The sequence below is a fragment of the Rhipicephalus microplus genome, chromosome 9, assembly GCF_043290135.1.
Source record: "Rhipicephalus microplus isolate Deutch F79 chromosome 9, USDA_Rmic, whole genome shotgun sequence".
NCBI lineage: Eukaryota > Metazoa > Arthropoda > Arachnida > Ixodida > Ixodidae > Rhipicephalus > Rhipicephalus microplus.
The window spans coordinates 5674635-5690578 of record NC_134708.1 but is presented as its reverse complement, the minus strand read 5'-3'; the positions used below and the strand labels follow the sequence as shown (position 1 = coordinate 5690578).

General features: G+C 44.7%; 1 protein-coding gene across 3 annotated transcripts in view; it reads left to right on the top strand.

Annotated features, from left to right (window-relative positions):
* The window catches only part of LOC119164825 (hemocytin-like), a 191340-nt gene that overhangs the window by 46517 nt on the left and 128879 nt on the right, over nucleotides 1-15944 (top strand). For all 3 annotated transcript variants that reach the window (XM_075873025.1, XM_075873023.1, XM_075873024.1), the window contains exons 22-27: nucleotides 485-720; nucleotides 2628-2809; nucleotides 5311-5573; nucleotides 6522-6652; nucleotides 8881-9169; nucleotides 14184-14298. In XM_075873025.1, the coding sequence (XP_075729140.1) occupies nucleotides 485-720; nucleotides 2628-2809; nucleotides 5311-5573; nucleotides 6522-6652; nucleotides 8881-9169; nucleotides 14184-14298 (1216 nt within the window). The remainder of the gene's footprint in view (nucleotides 1-484; nucleotides 721-2627; nucleotides 2810-5310; nucleotides 5574-6521; nucleotides 6653-8880; nucleotides 9170-14183; nucleotides 14299-15944) is intronic.

The following is a 15944-nucleotide window of genomic DNA, read 5'->3' as shown; positions in this document are numbered from 1 at the left end:
CATGTCGTGGGACATGAACGAATGCCAACAAGGTGACCGCCGAAAGTATGAAAGCTCTTCACACACTCAACACGAAACGAGCTGATTCTTAGTTATTTACTAGTAGGTACAAGTCCAGTTAAAAGCATAATACGTGATAGACGCCACAGTTTTCTCATTCCTATTTGTCATCTGGTAAAGTGAACCACTCGAAAACTGGGTTAATGTTGATGTTTAGTCAGTATTCACTGTATGTTGAGAACTTGTGAATTGAAAAGTAAAACTGTCTCTACTTTATTCGCCCATTATAACTCTCCTGAAAACATTCAGCGGTATCCTAATTTATCCCTACATTCTTTCTCGTAATTTTTTTTTTCGTCACGCGTTATGGACGTGTTCTCAATTTTCACTGTACTTCCCTACGCGTGGCCACATTCGTTTTAGCCTGTTAAAAGAAGTTGAGGTAGGCACGCGGGCATCTTACTTTCTGCACGTGCATTCGCAGCACGTGTGAGCGCGGCCGCTGGCTGTGCACGCAGCACGAGTGCGCTGGCACGTGCGCCCTCTGGGGAGACTCGCACGTGCGCACCTTCGACGGGCTGTCGTTCGACTTCCGCGGCACGTGCGACTACGTCCTGGCCAAGGGCCGGCTCTCCGGCAACGAGACCGTCAGCGTGGTCGTGCAGAACGTGCCCTGCGGAAGCAAGTCCTCCTGCGCCAAGACAGTCACCGTCATCGCCGGTGGGTTCTTCAGCTATCCTTTGTGCAATAGTATGCCATAACGCAAACTTGATTGCGCTCTGCGCAACTAACAAGCAAGCACACAGGGGAGAATTCAATAAACACATTAGAGAGGAAAGCAAGTTAAAGATGCGATAACGAAGAAGCAGATAACATTAATAAGTGCTACGATGAAGATGAGCCTCCTGGAATATGCCAAACAAGACTTCCCCCACCCCCACCTGACCCAACTACCTACCTATTGTGAAGGATAATTGTACATAAATTTGAGTGGGCCCTTGCTTGGTCACAGATCAAAATTCAACATCGCTGCTGAAAGTCTGCTAAAAAAAAAGAAATGCACACGCATGCTTCTATTTCAGCGCTTTCTTAAATACACGTGCATTCATTGTTTTCATTCGTGCTCGTCGGGTGAATAAACCCGATCAACAAAACTGTGAAAATGGTGGGAGCAGAGAAGGTGGCGCATATTCGATATCTTCCAATGAAGGGATGGAATGGGATGCTCGGGATGTTACGATAAGAATACCTAGGTTGCCAATTTCTACGCAACTTGCTGTTATTAGACTAAATCTTAGACGAATATTAGAATAAACCTAAAAACTAAATGCCCAAAATAAATAGTGCAGTATGATACTCATTTAAGAAAATGCTTTCGTGACTCTCATTCCATGTCTATTTCCTTTTCGCGAAACTTCAAACTTGATTATGCGAAAGTTAAACGAGTTATGTAAACGTTAAACGTGTTTGCTTGAGAACATAATGCATTGCGCGAGAGTTTAATGGGTCATGTGAAAGTTGAATGTGTTACGTAGCGATTGAATGCGTCATCAAAACAGCCTCAAAAGTTAAAAAGGGACTGACACCATTTTTTGAAGACTTTACTCGGCCATACAAATCAGTCAGCAGAGATGGCTCTTAGCAAACGTGAAGCTCTACAAATGCTTATGAGAAATTTTATTTTGAAATCTAAGCCGATTTCCCCGATGTGTGCACCTTCAGACATCGACACTAGCTTGACATAAGGCTACGTACTGATACTGGTGTCTTCACGCTGCAGTATGGCTAGTTGTGGCAGCGTCTGGTACCGTGTGCGTCACTGACGGAGCAATGGTGAGGAGCGGAAGTAGAAATATCACGATGTCTTGCGCCGGCACGTGACACGAGACTCTCATGACGTGTCGTGACGTCAGGATGCAGTAGAAACAAAAACTTGCCATTAAATGGATGCTGTAAATGTTTTTCCAGGGTGCACTCATGCTTGGACGTGCATTTTCTGTTCAGGACTTGGCCTTTTATTTAATGAAAGAACATTGCACCATCTCCCCCTGAATGGAACCATAAGGAAACGCGAAGCAGCACTGGGGGTGCACACCTCGTTTCCGTTTACATTCACTCGGTGTTTCCGTCAGTGTGTGCGGTTTGTATTTAGTTTTTTGTGTTATCATTAGGTTGTGTTTGTGCGTTGGTTTCATTAGTGCTTAGTTACCACTCACCCGAACGGGAGTGAAGCTACGATCAAAGAAGCCGACCGAGTGAATGCGCTTGTATGAAACAGGAGAGGGAGAGGAGGGAGTGGGTTTACAGCATAGGTGGGGAAGAGGTGAGAAGGTGACCGAACGCCTACATAAAAGAGGAGAGTGGGAGAGAGAGTAGGCTCAGGCGCAATGGAGCGTAGACGCCACCGGATTCACCTCACTCATAAGTTGCTTCACATCCAAAAAAAGAGGCTAACTGAAAGTACTCTTTGAAGAATATTTTCAGTGATGAAAGGGACCGATAACTGAACTAGGACGTTCTTTTGTAGAACACGCAGCAACATTGGCTGCGCTCAATTACGCTGGTCGATTGTCTGCCTTTTGAAGAAGTTGTGCTCAGCGTATTTTCCCTTCTCTCGCCATGGCCAGGTTCCGAGGAGCCCCTGGTGCTGACCGAGGGCCACCCGGTGCCACCCGTAAGCGACGACAGTGCTATGAGCGTCCGCAGCATCGGTCTTTTCGTGGCCGTCTACGTTCGTGGAAGTCTGAGCGTCTACTGGGACAAGCACACTCGCGTCTACGTAGTCGCCGGACCGGTGTGGGCGGGAAAGGTACGCGCTGAAAATGAGCTCGTTTGCATACTCGCCCGCTAAACGAGTCCCACTTGGCACGCCGCATACGTGAGCAGCTGCACTGAACATGCGGTCATTGCGTTAGGCATTGGTAGAACCACCTAACGAACCTCTAATACGGTAGTTCTGGCCCACTGAGTGAAGGTTCCAAGTGAAAATATGCCCGCACTAGCAAATTTTATTATTGGAATATTATTGTCGTCACCCAGTGCGGCGTCGAAAAACTTTGCCCGGCGTTAAAAAGAAAAAGTGACAGCGGAAAGCAACTCAGCACACAAACTAGCTCTGTGTGAATGTATATTACAATAAAATAACGGGAAGTGAAGGAAAAACTGCACCACGGAACTATTCATCCAACTGGAGGACACCTCAGCACTAGTGATGCATAACGGAAATGATAAGGAGGTATTAAAATAAATAGACAGATAGGAAGAGTGGGAGACAGATCGCGAATGGTCTTCGAAGAGAGCACATCGCGAACGGAGAAAACATCAAGCGCGAAATCCACCTATAGCGTCAGAACTAGCACTCGAACTGCGTGCTTGACATTGAAAAAGCAGGTATCCTGCAAAAAAAAATTATGCAGTTAAGTGTCGCACTTTTGCGTAATCACCATGGCATTGTTCAAGGTGTTTTATAAGAACTTTGAGCCCTCTGTAATTAAAATAAACATGCCCTTGAGGCTGTTGACATAGATTTTGCATTCCACACTCATCTATAGGAGCCTCCAGGGCTGAGAAATAGGCCCATAATCTTGCGCAGAGCAGCACGGTGTTTTGTGTTTTCTTGAACAGTGAGCGTATTTATAATTGGTTCGACCATAATTTTCATCCCTTCGACGAATCTTCCGGGCTATGACAGTGTAGTCATGTCATTTTGTTAGTGAGCATGAGACAACCACTACTCGAAGACGCGACAGCAAAATCCTGAAGATATTCGAGAATCGTAAGACGTCCACAATTTATTCAGACATACACTGCGGTGTTCTCCTACGTTTTTTTCGTCTTTATATGAATGTAAAAGACACTCGGAACACTTGTTGTTGTTGTTGTTGTTGTTGTTGTTGTTGTTGTTGTTGTTGTTGTTGTTGTTGTTGTTGTTGTTGTTGTTGTTGTTGTTGTTGTTGTTGTTGTTGTTGTTGTTGTTGTCGTTGTCGTCGTCGTCGTCGTCCCTATACATGTGTTATTGCTTGGTGACACACCGTCAAGGGCGTGTTGACATTCCTTTGTGTGGTGCTCGTGGCTGCTGCGAGACACACGCGCATCTCATGATGCACTATCTCGCATTTGCTACGCAGCGGGTTTTGATGATAAAGGAATATAAATTCTCAAGTGCACGCCCCCATATGATCACCTTTTTCCGAGAGGTCGTGCTTCCCGACGCGACCAGGCCCATTGGGCTCTACTTACTTTTACAACCCAACGGACCTGGCCATCTGTTTATAGTTGCATTTTTTTTACTTCTACTTGTCTAAGCCTTCGTCATTTTTTTTCTTTACTTGCCTCTCTTTTTCCCCCTTCTCCCCTCTTATCCTCAATTCCTCTGTTTCTTCCCTCCTCCCGAAAGAGTGAGCAGGCGTTGTGCCCCTGCAGGTGCCAGTTTCCAGCTTGCTCTCTCCCTTTTTTCTCGTTGTCCTTGAGTATTCGTATATGCAAATCAAATAACAGTAATAATAATGATTGATATGTCAATAAAAGCAGAGGAAACATTGATTGCGGCTCATATCTATAGTCGAGTATTTCTTGCGTAAATTGAAATGCATAAGTTCAATGAACTGTGGTGAATTGAAACGAATTGCAGTCCACAAAACTTATTTTTCCCTCAGTTGGACTAGAACCCACAACCTTCGAATTACACATCACAGGCTTTACCCCTTTACATATTGTTCTACGCATAATAACTGCTAAAGTGTTTAGGTGGCGAGGATATTGCTTTGTCCTGTTCTAACTCACTTGCTGTGGAGAGGTGAAGATTTATATTACCTCGGGTACTACATTTCTACTACTTCTGCAGCGAAAAGAAAAACAGACTGGTTACCGAAAATAAAGTATGAACAGATAAAAATTATATAACGCACTAGAACAAGTTAAAAAAAAGAACATGGTAAATTAGAGCATGGCTGCAGGAGTTCACATTGCAATAAAGAGTGCATACGCACACATATCTAGTTGTGCCCGCGCTATATGAACTTACATACTGCTTCGTATTATAGCGACACATAGCTCTTAAACCGTTGCGCGTAAGCGACGTAGACAAGAACGCAGAGACACATATGGATGGCACCGTGGGTCTGTGTTCCTGCTGCGTCCTTTATGAGTAGCAGTTTACGAGTAATGACAAACCACCAAGCTCACGTTGACGCCATTAAAAAACACACATCTATTCATAACAAGCACTCATCAATATAATGCAGTGTCGAGTCGTTTACGTCACCACTTCGGTTTTAATAAATGTATGCCCACCGGGCTTCCCCATCGTAGCTCAGCGGTCTGTGCGGTAACTTCAACGGCGATGGCACCGACGAGTTCCGTTCCCCCTCGGGTGGACCAGCCCTGCCACAGGCCGAAGAGTTCGTGGATTCGTGGCGTCTGCACAGCTACTGCGCGCCCGCGCTACCCGCGCAGCACGGGTGCCTGCAACGCCCCGAGCGGCGAGAGTGGGCAGCATCCCGATGCGCAGCACTGAAAGAGCAACCCTTCCGCGAATGTCACAGCGAAGTTGACGTGCAACCATTCCACGATCGGTGAGTCCTGATGTGCTTTCTCGATCGAATTACATATTTCCCATACCTCGGTGAGTCAGTCATTCTCCCTCTGTATAAGGTGAAGTGTCTTAGTCAAACTCAGTGTTATAATTAAGCAACGCATCGAACACGTGCTCAAGATAAGCTGCAGTGCTTGATTGATATGGGGAATTTAACGTTTCAAAACCACTGATGATTATGAGACACGCCGTAATGGAGGGCTCCGGAAATTTCGACCACCAGGGGTTCTTTAACGTGCACCCAAATCTGAGCGCATGGGCTTACAGCATTTTCGCCTCCATCGGAAATGCAGCAGCCGCCGCCGGGATTCGATCCCGCGACCTGCGGGTCAGCAGCCGGGTACCTTAGCCACTAGACCACCACGGCGGGGATAGGCTGCAGTGCTGTGAAATAAAAGTAAATACGGCCAGGCCCGCCTTTCGGCGTCATTCCGCTTACCGTGCATGTGTAGAGCGTTAGCGACTTTCAACGTGTGTGCAGAAGCACTGAATAACTCAACAGTGACAGCTATTCACGGTATCTTGTCTTTGCGGCACACAGAAAAGGGCAGAAAACAATGTATAAAGAACTTCTGTTTCTAAAAGAGCGGATATTTCCAACAGCATAAGTATACCTGACAAAAGATGTGCAGTAGCAGTAGCTCTCCCCTTCCGCATGAAAAACCAAACAAGACATGATTTTTCTAATTTAGTAACTGTAGTATAAAAAAAGTAGTCCACTGTACAAGGAGTCTCTATTGAAAATATCCTCGCGCCGATGCTCCTTTCCTGAGCACTTAAAATATCCTTGGTGGTTGCATTAGTCCGAGTGTTGAATGTTGTATTTTGTCCGCCGTCGTTCATTGCCCCATCCCACGAGTGCATGATTCTGCATAACTTTGTTGCTTTATTGCGCATTTTCAACGGCCTGCGTTGTCTGTCTTTGCAGCTGCGTGTCGGACACGTGTTCTTGCGACACCGGCGGAGACTGCGAGTGCCTGTGCACAGCGCTGTCCGCGTACGCCCACGAATGCGCCCAGAGAGGAGTCCGCGTTCTTTGGCGCTCTCAGGAACTCTGCCGTGAGTACAGCTTCTTAAAAAAAAAGTAGTTCACTCGTAGTACGTAGTTCTCTCATTTTCTCTGTCATTTAATCCCTTCGTCTTTTAATACAATCGTTGGAATTTTCACTCCAGCAATAAAACCTCGTAAACGATGTTGAACTGTCTCATAGACGGGTGTCGGCGAAACTTTCCCTGATAACAGCTTCAAACTGTGTGACAGGTGCGTAGACAAGACCCAACGTGCAAAGCTTATTCGCTCGTCCCTCTAACATCACATTTAAGTGTTGAAAACCCTTTTCTATTTCTTGAAAGAACAGCGTTACTTTCTTTTTAAACACGACGACGACCTTCGACGGAAAACATTTGGTCTGTCTGTCTCTCTGTACATTTGTCTGTTTGTCCGCTCTTAACAATACCTCATGTGGCACTAAACGGTTGATCCCATCTGCAGCACCCACCAATATTGCTCAAGGTTCAGCGTTCATAGTTCTGCAGTTGTGAAGTATAAAAACCAATTATTGCGCATATTTGAGGTGCCATAAGAACACGTCGATGTTTTGTATGGGTTCCTTAATACTAGAAGAGGCACACACAAGTAAACTTAAGTTTATTGCGCTGCGCTGATAGTGCAACGCGATGGTCAAAAAATAAGTGTTCCCAACGCTTTGCTACGGCGACACGGTGGTGGCACCTGCCTGTCGCTTTGCCTTCTACACCTTATCACCTCCGAGACAGGCGCCCATTTTTCTCCGCGGGCGCGCACGCCTTCGTTTTCGAAGATAACTGCGAGATAGCGCTTGGGTCTAACGTACCTCGATGTGTTCGTTCGCCTCCGCTATACGCTCGAGGCACTCTAATGCAGCACCTCCAGAATACTGTTCACCAATTTTCTTGCACAGAACATCAAATAAACGTTTTATTCACTCTCTCCAGACGCAAGACTATCTTTCGACGACATTTGCAGTGTAACATGCGGATTCGGGGCCGATTTCTTATTAGGAGCATTTCAGAAAAGGTTGGTGCCTAAATGTGGTCATTCCCCGCCGCGGCGGTTTGGTGGCTAAGGTACTCGGCTGCTGACCCACAGGCTGCGGGACCGAATCCCCGCTGCGGTGGCTGCATTTTCGATGAAGGCGAAGAGGCTGTAGGCCCCTGTGCCCAGATTTGGGCGCACGTTAAAGAACCCTGGGTGGTCGAAATTTCCAGAGCCTTCTACAACGGCATCTCTCATAATCATATAGTGGTTTTTGAGCGTTAAACCACACATAATAAATAATTGTATCTGCACCTACTCCTCTAAAATAATAGTTTGCAATGCGAAGTTCTAAATTACCCTAAAACAATACAGGATGGACGCGTGAACGGAAATTCACAGTTTTTTATCTTTTAACTCTAATATGATTGACCCCGCAGTAACGATGCTCAAGGGTCATGCATGTTCCCACACTCGAAGGTTCTAAAAGGCTGATAAAGGTGAACAAGCGAAAATCTCCGAAAACTTCCCGACACTTTGTTGCTTTGAGGGCGGGAAATCGCCCTTGCTAATAGACAATCACACTTGGTGGCAGAGATGCTTTCATTAAAATCCATTGAGAAGTGCAAGTTTACCGTGCCTTGCCATAATGTCCTCTGGGTTATCCCGAGCTGCTATGGTTCTCGCGTCAGACAGACACAAGTATGCGCGTCCAGTGGTTGCAGCAATATTTGAACGCACGGATGATAGAAATGAAAACGAAAACACTGCTAACTAACGACAGGCCTTCTAGTTAAACTATGCAGAATATACAGATGCGACTATCTAAAAGTAAAAACTCGTGGCTATAGATTAGAAAGGACAAGCAAGATTGAAAAGAGCTGGGCACTTGTCATGAAGATAGTCGATTCCTTTCCGTGACAGAACGACTGGTCGAGTGCCGATACAATACGTGCCCTTCATTTTTGTGTCCCTAACATCTATATTTACACGGAAAGAAAGTGAGTACCTTCATGACAAGTTACCTATTTTGTTGTATCTCATTTCAGCTTTGTAATTTCTGACCCTAAGTTCCTCACTTTGAATAGCCGCACAAATTTATTATGCACGGAGGTCCGATAAAACACTAGTTGTTTTTGTCACCAACTGTCTTCACGTATCTTTCCTTCGTCGATGCGTTTCGATAATGCTGCAACCACTTGGCCACCCAGCACAGAAGCAATTATTCTAACAAGCATGCCGCACTGTATTCTTTTCTACACCTTCCCAACAGCTGTTCAGTGCGAGACGTGCGACGAGTACTCGGCGTGCGTGAGTGGCTGCGAGCCCCCGAACTGCGCCCACCCGGCGTCCGAGACCAACTGCCCGAAGGCGGCGCCCGTGTGTCTCGAAGGCTGCGCCCCGGCGCGCTGCCCGACGGGCGAAGTGCACCGCAATGCCACGGACCACCGCTGCGTGCCGTTCGCCGACTGCGAGATACCGCCGGAGACCGGCTGCAACGTCGGCGGGGTCCCCTACAAGGAAGGACAGAGGGTCGCCACGCCCAATCCCTGTCAATCGTGGTGCGTACTTGTGGGTGTTTACTGGATCAGCTGCATGTTCGCCTGACAAGCGTTCGCTGTAGACCGTTCATACAGGGGCGTTTATTCTTAAGGGGAGTTCAATATTAAAGCTCTCTCACACAGGCGTACTCGGGTATACACTCACACAGTGACCCATCCATCACCTCTTCAGTTTCCACTGCGCAGAGACTTCACATCAGAAGAGAAACAGTGCGAGTCTTTTTTTTTTTTTTTGAAACGGTGTTATGGGACAGAACAAATGCATATAACTGTACTTCAACAAACACTATGGCAACAGAATCGAAAGTTGGGCTAGTTGTGTATGCATGGTATAACTGTCTTTCAAGCGCACGAATAAGCAGAAACGAAGAGAGGACAAGCGCTTTCTCGCAACTAAACGATTTATTGGAAAAAGAAGAATATATAAGCAGGCGATCATAAACAACGCATGCGTGTGCAGGCAAAAAGTACAACCATTGCACCTCTACAACAGAGTGTAAAAACAGAAAAATTATCCAGAAACATAATCTAGAAAATCAAACTCTTTATGGTGCAGCGAAACCGAAGGCTGGTCGACGCATTATTATCCTCTTATTCTTTTGTGAAAAGCTCCCGTCAACACACGAGTTAATTGTTTGTTAGATCAAAAAACCACTTCAGTATCCTGAAAAAGAGGATAGCAGCAGCACTCTCTGCAACGAACCGCGAGATGCGATGCCCCTGAGGATTTCAAAGAAGAATGGTGCTCTCTGAGATGAACATTGATGCCCCTTCTCGACTGACCTATGTACACTTTACCACAGCTAAAATGAGTCATGTAAACTACTCCCATCGCACAGTCAATGAAACTCTTGCTCTGTTTCATACGACATTGCGCAAACTCTCTGCGCATGCGCGAACTAATGGACTGCAATTCGCTTTTGGCTTACAAAAACACATCGATTATATATATATTACCGAGCTGCTTAAGTTCATGAGATGTATTATGAAAATAAGGAATTACTGCTATCCCCTACACTATGGACGTGATTCTGTGGCACTATTTGAAGATCAAATGCAGGTATTCATTGCATCAGGCCACCTGCTTACCATTGCAACTATAAGCCAGAAAACATGATGAAAATTTCTGTGCATCTACTGAGTACGACAGATGTGTGATTGCAGCTTCCCGCTGCTAGGGGTGACCAGCCCCATTAAGCCCTGTAAACTTTCTTGAAGAAAACAGACTTGGCCTCTGAATTTTAGCCAGTTCTCCATGCGATTATTTATTTGTGTTTACGGGTGTTCTCTTCTCTCTCAATTTTTCTTCCTCCTGTCTTCCTTTCCTCTATGTCTCCTCTTACCGAAGAAACAGGATAACCTTGTGCCCCTATGAGGAATTTTTCAGACTGTTTCCTCCCTATTTCCTCTGCCTTGCAATTTATCTCTACACAAACCAAATATTATAATAATAATAATAATAATAATAATAATAATAATAATAATAATAATAATAATAATAATAATAATAATAATAATAATAATGTACAATTCGACACTTAAAAAATCTTTCTTTACAGAGGCACCTGTAAGTACTACACATATTTGACAATTTTTCAAAGGTAATTTATTAAGGCTATTTTCTTTATACATACGCCTCAAGCTTCTTTCATTGTTCTGTTCAAAGTGACAATCAGCTTGAAGACCGATGTTCTTAACGTCTCAATTTTCATTATTCCGTGCTTCATTTTTAGGCTTTGGCTTTCCTCCGCAGGAAAATATCTAATTCAAAACTCCGACTCTATAAGACAACTTTACGCTTTAAATACAGCTTAGCACTCTTTCACATGACTTTTTACATAAATAATAAAATTACCTGGCGATGTTTTGAGCAAAAGCTCAGTGCCGTATCTTAAGCAGTTCAGTGGGTCTTCTTGCGATTTACTTGCAATTCCATTCCAATGAAAACGTGATTCGATTAGGTCTTCCTAAACTTTTGCCACTATCTAACTGCTACAACTCGCAATAGCGTATTAGACAACCTATTTTAGGAGATGGCACCTAGCCGTCCCGGTGGTCTAGTGGTTAGGGCAGTAGACTGCTGCCCTGCAGGGCACAGGATCCAATCACGGCCATGGCAACCATATTTTCATTGGAGGTGATAATTCTTAAGGCCCTTCTACTAGATTTAAGTACACCTAAAAAACTCCTGATTGTCAAAATTTCCGCACCCTTTCCCTATACGGCGTCTCTCATAGCCATGTTGTCGTTTCAGGACGTTAAACTCCACCAGTTTTTTTATAAAGTTTTTTATATATCTGTGCTGTGTAAGTTAGTTGTGAATGCACAGGTAAGCCGTCAATACTTTAGCGCATCGGGTTGAACTCTTAATATATATAAGCAATTTTTTTTTATAAACCCGTCGGCGACGTCGGGCCACATTGGCGCACTGGCGAGTCGCGACGTAACAAAAAGTTAGCTATACGCTCGTGTGCGTTCCGGTGAAAAACATTGTTGCATTGTCAGCTGCGCGTGAAATCGAGCTTTCTTCAGCTTGGCACTGAAATCAAATGATTCGCAGCGGCTGACACCCCGCGTGAAGAAAAAGAAAGGAGGGAGCATGACGTCACGCCACGAGCCTTCGCAAGCCAGCCCATTCGAAGCCAGCAGTGTCGGCCCAACTCGTGACCTTTTGCATCAAGATCACGCAAGCAACCAGACTTGCCGAGACTTCAAAGTGTGGCGCTCACTAGCTTTTATCTGAAATGCGTTTGTTCGGCGCAGACCGGCTGGCTCACGCAGGAGGTTTAAAACGGAACACTACCGAGAGTATTGAATTCTACCACCCCCTCTGACGTTTTGGTCACGTGTTGGGCCCGCACGGAGGGCTTTACTTGACCGCACTCGGTGTGACATAATGCTCCCTCCTTTCTTCCTTCATGGTTGAAACCTTCCAGCACATGCCATGGCAGAATGGCGGTCGTCGGCTTTGGGCGGGGCTTACAGCCGGTGACTTATTTGGGATTAAGATATCATCTTGCGGTACAATTTTCATGCCTGCTTACGTATAATAGACCCCATACTTCTTATTTTTGCTGAAACCCACAAGTGATTGGGAGCACATGTAATGGCCCCTTTAACGAGAAACGTGCGTCCAGTACGAGAAGCCGAAGGTATAGCGGGACTACCAAAATCTGCATCAAGAAACTGAAATGTGCTGAAGGGCACCGATAACCGAAATCTACCCAGGACGTGCCTTTGTATAACACGCAACATTCGCTGCGGTCAATTACGCGGGTTGATTGTCTGCCCTTCCCTGTCACCTGGTCTTCGAATTAAGGCTGTGTTCACGCACAGCTGTGGTGAGATACTTGCACTCAAAACATGCAAAGAAAACATAAAGAAAAATAAACAAAGAGGGGCTGAGATCGAGGTCGGTGTCATTCGAATAAATGCAAACAGGCAAGCCACACCTGGAGTTTTTATATTTTAACCATGCGTCGTTCGAGGGTGGTGTTTACCTATCCGATTTGATCACATGTTTCTCGAGATATCACGTGCCACGGGAATAGCATTTGCGGATGCTGTCATGACCCGAGCTGTGCATTAATTATGCTTGAAGCTTATTGCACCAATTGCGAGGTTGTTTGAACATCGCTAGAAGCATGACACCCTAGAACGTACCTCCTTGAATAAATTAGGAGAAACCTATCAAGGAGAGGCCGAATTTTCCCGAATATTTTGATAACACAGTGAACACTTAATGAGATTCCTCTGCATGCTTTAGAAAACAATTCTCCGCATTTATCCCAGATAATGCAACTGCATTGTGCCCATAAAGAGAGGAAGTGTAATACCTCTTTCCATCTTTATCTGTTATTAAGTTTTTTGTGGCTAGCGTGTTATGCATTGGTTTCACTTCACTACCTGTCGCATCTTTTGCTTACTTTCTCGCTCAACCAGGTGTTTTTTTTTTTCACCATATTTGCGGAAGGCCCTTACAGGGAATATAAACAAGAACATTGAATTATTATGATACGATCAATGGTGGGCCAATAAGCAAGTGAAACTACGCTGAAATTTGTATGGATACTGCACAACAACAATGCATTGTAAAGAAAGCGCAGGAGAGTGAATTTGCGCGCAATATAACGATATATTCTGGATGAGATTGTCATTTCCTTGCGAAAGAAATATTTCTACGTTGAAGTCACAATTTGCGTAGATTAACGCTTCACGAGAGAAGACAAAAGTTTACCTTAGTTATTGATTATTCATTTCGAATATTACCCTGCTATGTAAGATTTGAATGACGTAGCTCATCATAATTATGGAGACATACTTGATTGGAACACCAGCATAAGCTGCCTGGTGTGTGCGAGTGAGTGCGTTTCGCTAGATTAGAATTACGATGTTGCAGGCTGTCAGTGGATCTAGGCTTGTGAAATTTGCGCGCTATTGCCCCACCCGGTTCACTCTTTTCAAACTGTGTGAAGCTAATGTGTTTTTTAAGGCGAAGCATGGGCATGCTACCAGTAAGTCTCATGCAGTGCAACGCAACAATGCTCAAGCCAGGGGCCTATAAGCTATTGTACATACAGTGTCTTACCAGACCCCATATAACCACACCACGCTACACCCCAACATAAATGTCACTCATCACCAGTCACATGCGACTTGCAAGGCCTGTGAAGTGTCAAAACTTCAAAAGTAGTCACGACACCTTCTTGGCAACAGCTGCTATTTTTTTTCATTCTTGCCGAGTGTACTCAACACACGTAAAAAAAAGTGTAGATATGGACAGTGAAATTACGAGTGAACTGTTTCCTCCTCCTTATAACAAACGCGAAATGTCACAGTGAACAAACTGGATCTCAAAGAATACGCAAACTTAAGCAGCTGGTGAAATGTGACGCGATTAAAAATAGGTGACATCAAAAATTGACTAAAGTGTGACATCTTGTTAAGCGATCAAGAAAGTACCACCGGTTCTTATGCGTCTTTATCATATCACTTTCTTTTCTTTTCTTGGCAGTTACTGCAAGAAAGGTCAAGTCGAGTGCATTGGGCGACCGTGCCCCTTGGAGCTGAAGACTTGCAACCAGAGTGGATGGTCCGACTGGTACAGCATGTCTGAACCTAAATTTCAGGTACTGGTCTAACGTCATGCACCTTACAATTGAACACCGCAAACAGGAACCTGACTGTTGGAAAAAGTGGCGTGGTGCTAACAAATAGAGACTAGAAATCGATGGCAGGACGAGCTCTAACTTTCAACTGATGGCTTATTTTTAAGAGTAACAGTATAAATACATCCGAACTCAAAGGTCCACTCACCTTGAAATGGTACGCGTCCCTGTCGTTTCTTTCTAGTTCATGTGCATTAACACCGTGCCACTTTTCGAAGCAAATAACTAACTAGCCGAAAAAGCCGCGTTGACGAACTAACTTTCACAGCCGGCGTTCACGTGGGCTGGTGTGTAGAACTTGCGTTAGCAAAGTGTGAGTGCATTTAATTTATGAGGCTGGCGTAGCAAATGTAGAATTTTCTGGTTTTCCATTTCATTTACGGAAGGCTATTATATTATTATCAAAGTAGTTGTACTAACATTTCTTCTAGTTGACCAGTCACTCAGTGATGCATGGAAATCGAAGCATATCCGTTTAGAGACATGCTAAAGTCCCATTATATTTATGGAATATTTTTGCCCCTGCCGCATATTTACCAGCAAATTAAATAACATGTGTGGCAGTGGCTTATTGAATTAATGAAGGTATCTAGGTTGGGTGTTATATCATTCGGGTTCACATAATAGACAAAAATCTGGCTGGTAATTAGGAGCGTAACGGTATGTCTTTGACAGATAAAATCGCAGCATATTCATGGAATGAATAAAGATGAGGGGGGCAAAATGTATGTATGTATGTATGTATGTATGTATGTATGTATGTATGTATGTATGTATGTATGTATGTATGTATGTACCGTATGTATGTATGTATGTATGTATGTATGTATGTATGTATGTATGTATGTATGTATGTATGTATGTATGTATGTATGTATGTATGTATGTATGTATGTATGTATGTATGTGAATATGCTGTGCTGGCTATGCCGGAGGGATGAACTGTCCTAGACCATAAGGAGCTTTGCCCCTAAAATTAGGAAAAGTGCAGCACCGTCTCTTTCTCAGTGGAAGTCACCTCCACAGCACTGAACAGGGGGAGGGGAGGGGGCGTAGCAAGAACCGGAGGGAGGGAAGGTTAACTACACTTCACGTATGTTAGTGCGCGTGTTTGTATGTATACGTGCATATGTACAAACGCAAAACTGAAAAAAAAGCTCGGATGAGGGGGTGTTCACAACCTTCCCCCATCTGACTGAGCCGTTGCTGGTGATACCCGCTCCTCTCCTCCTTAAAAACTGCCCCCACTTCTCCGAACGAAATCGTGAGTAAATGCGAATACATTGCGTAGTGTTAATCACGGCGTTTCGCACGTGAGAACCCAGGGTTAGACTAATATTGTTTTCTTTTTTCTTACACCATGCAGTCACGCGTAACGTTTTTTTTTTTTTCGCGAGAAACATGGTGTGCGTTTCCCGTTCAAATAGCTAGCGTGCACGATTAAAAAATACTATGAAATGAACAAAACAAACAGCGTTCTTGGCTTGGCGCAGGCGTTTCACAGCGGCGTCTCGAGAACACACTTCTAGTTCTTCTTGAGAGGCACCCAGCCAGTGAACGGTCGAAAGTGAGGCGCGAGCAGACAGGAGAGTGGGTCGCAGGGAGGA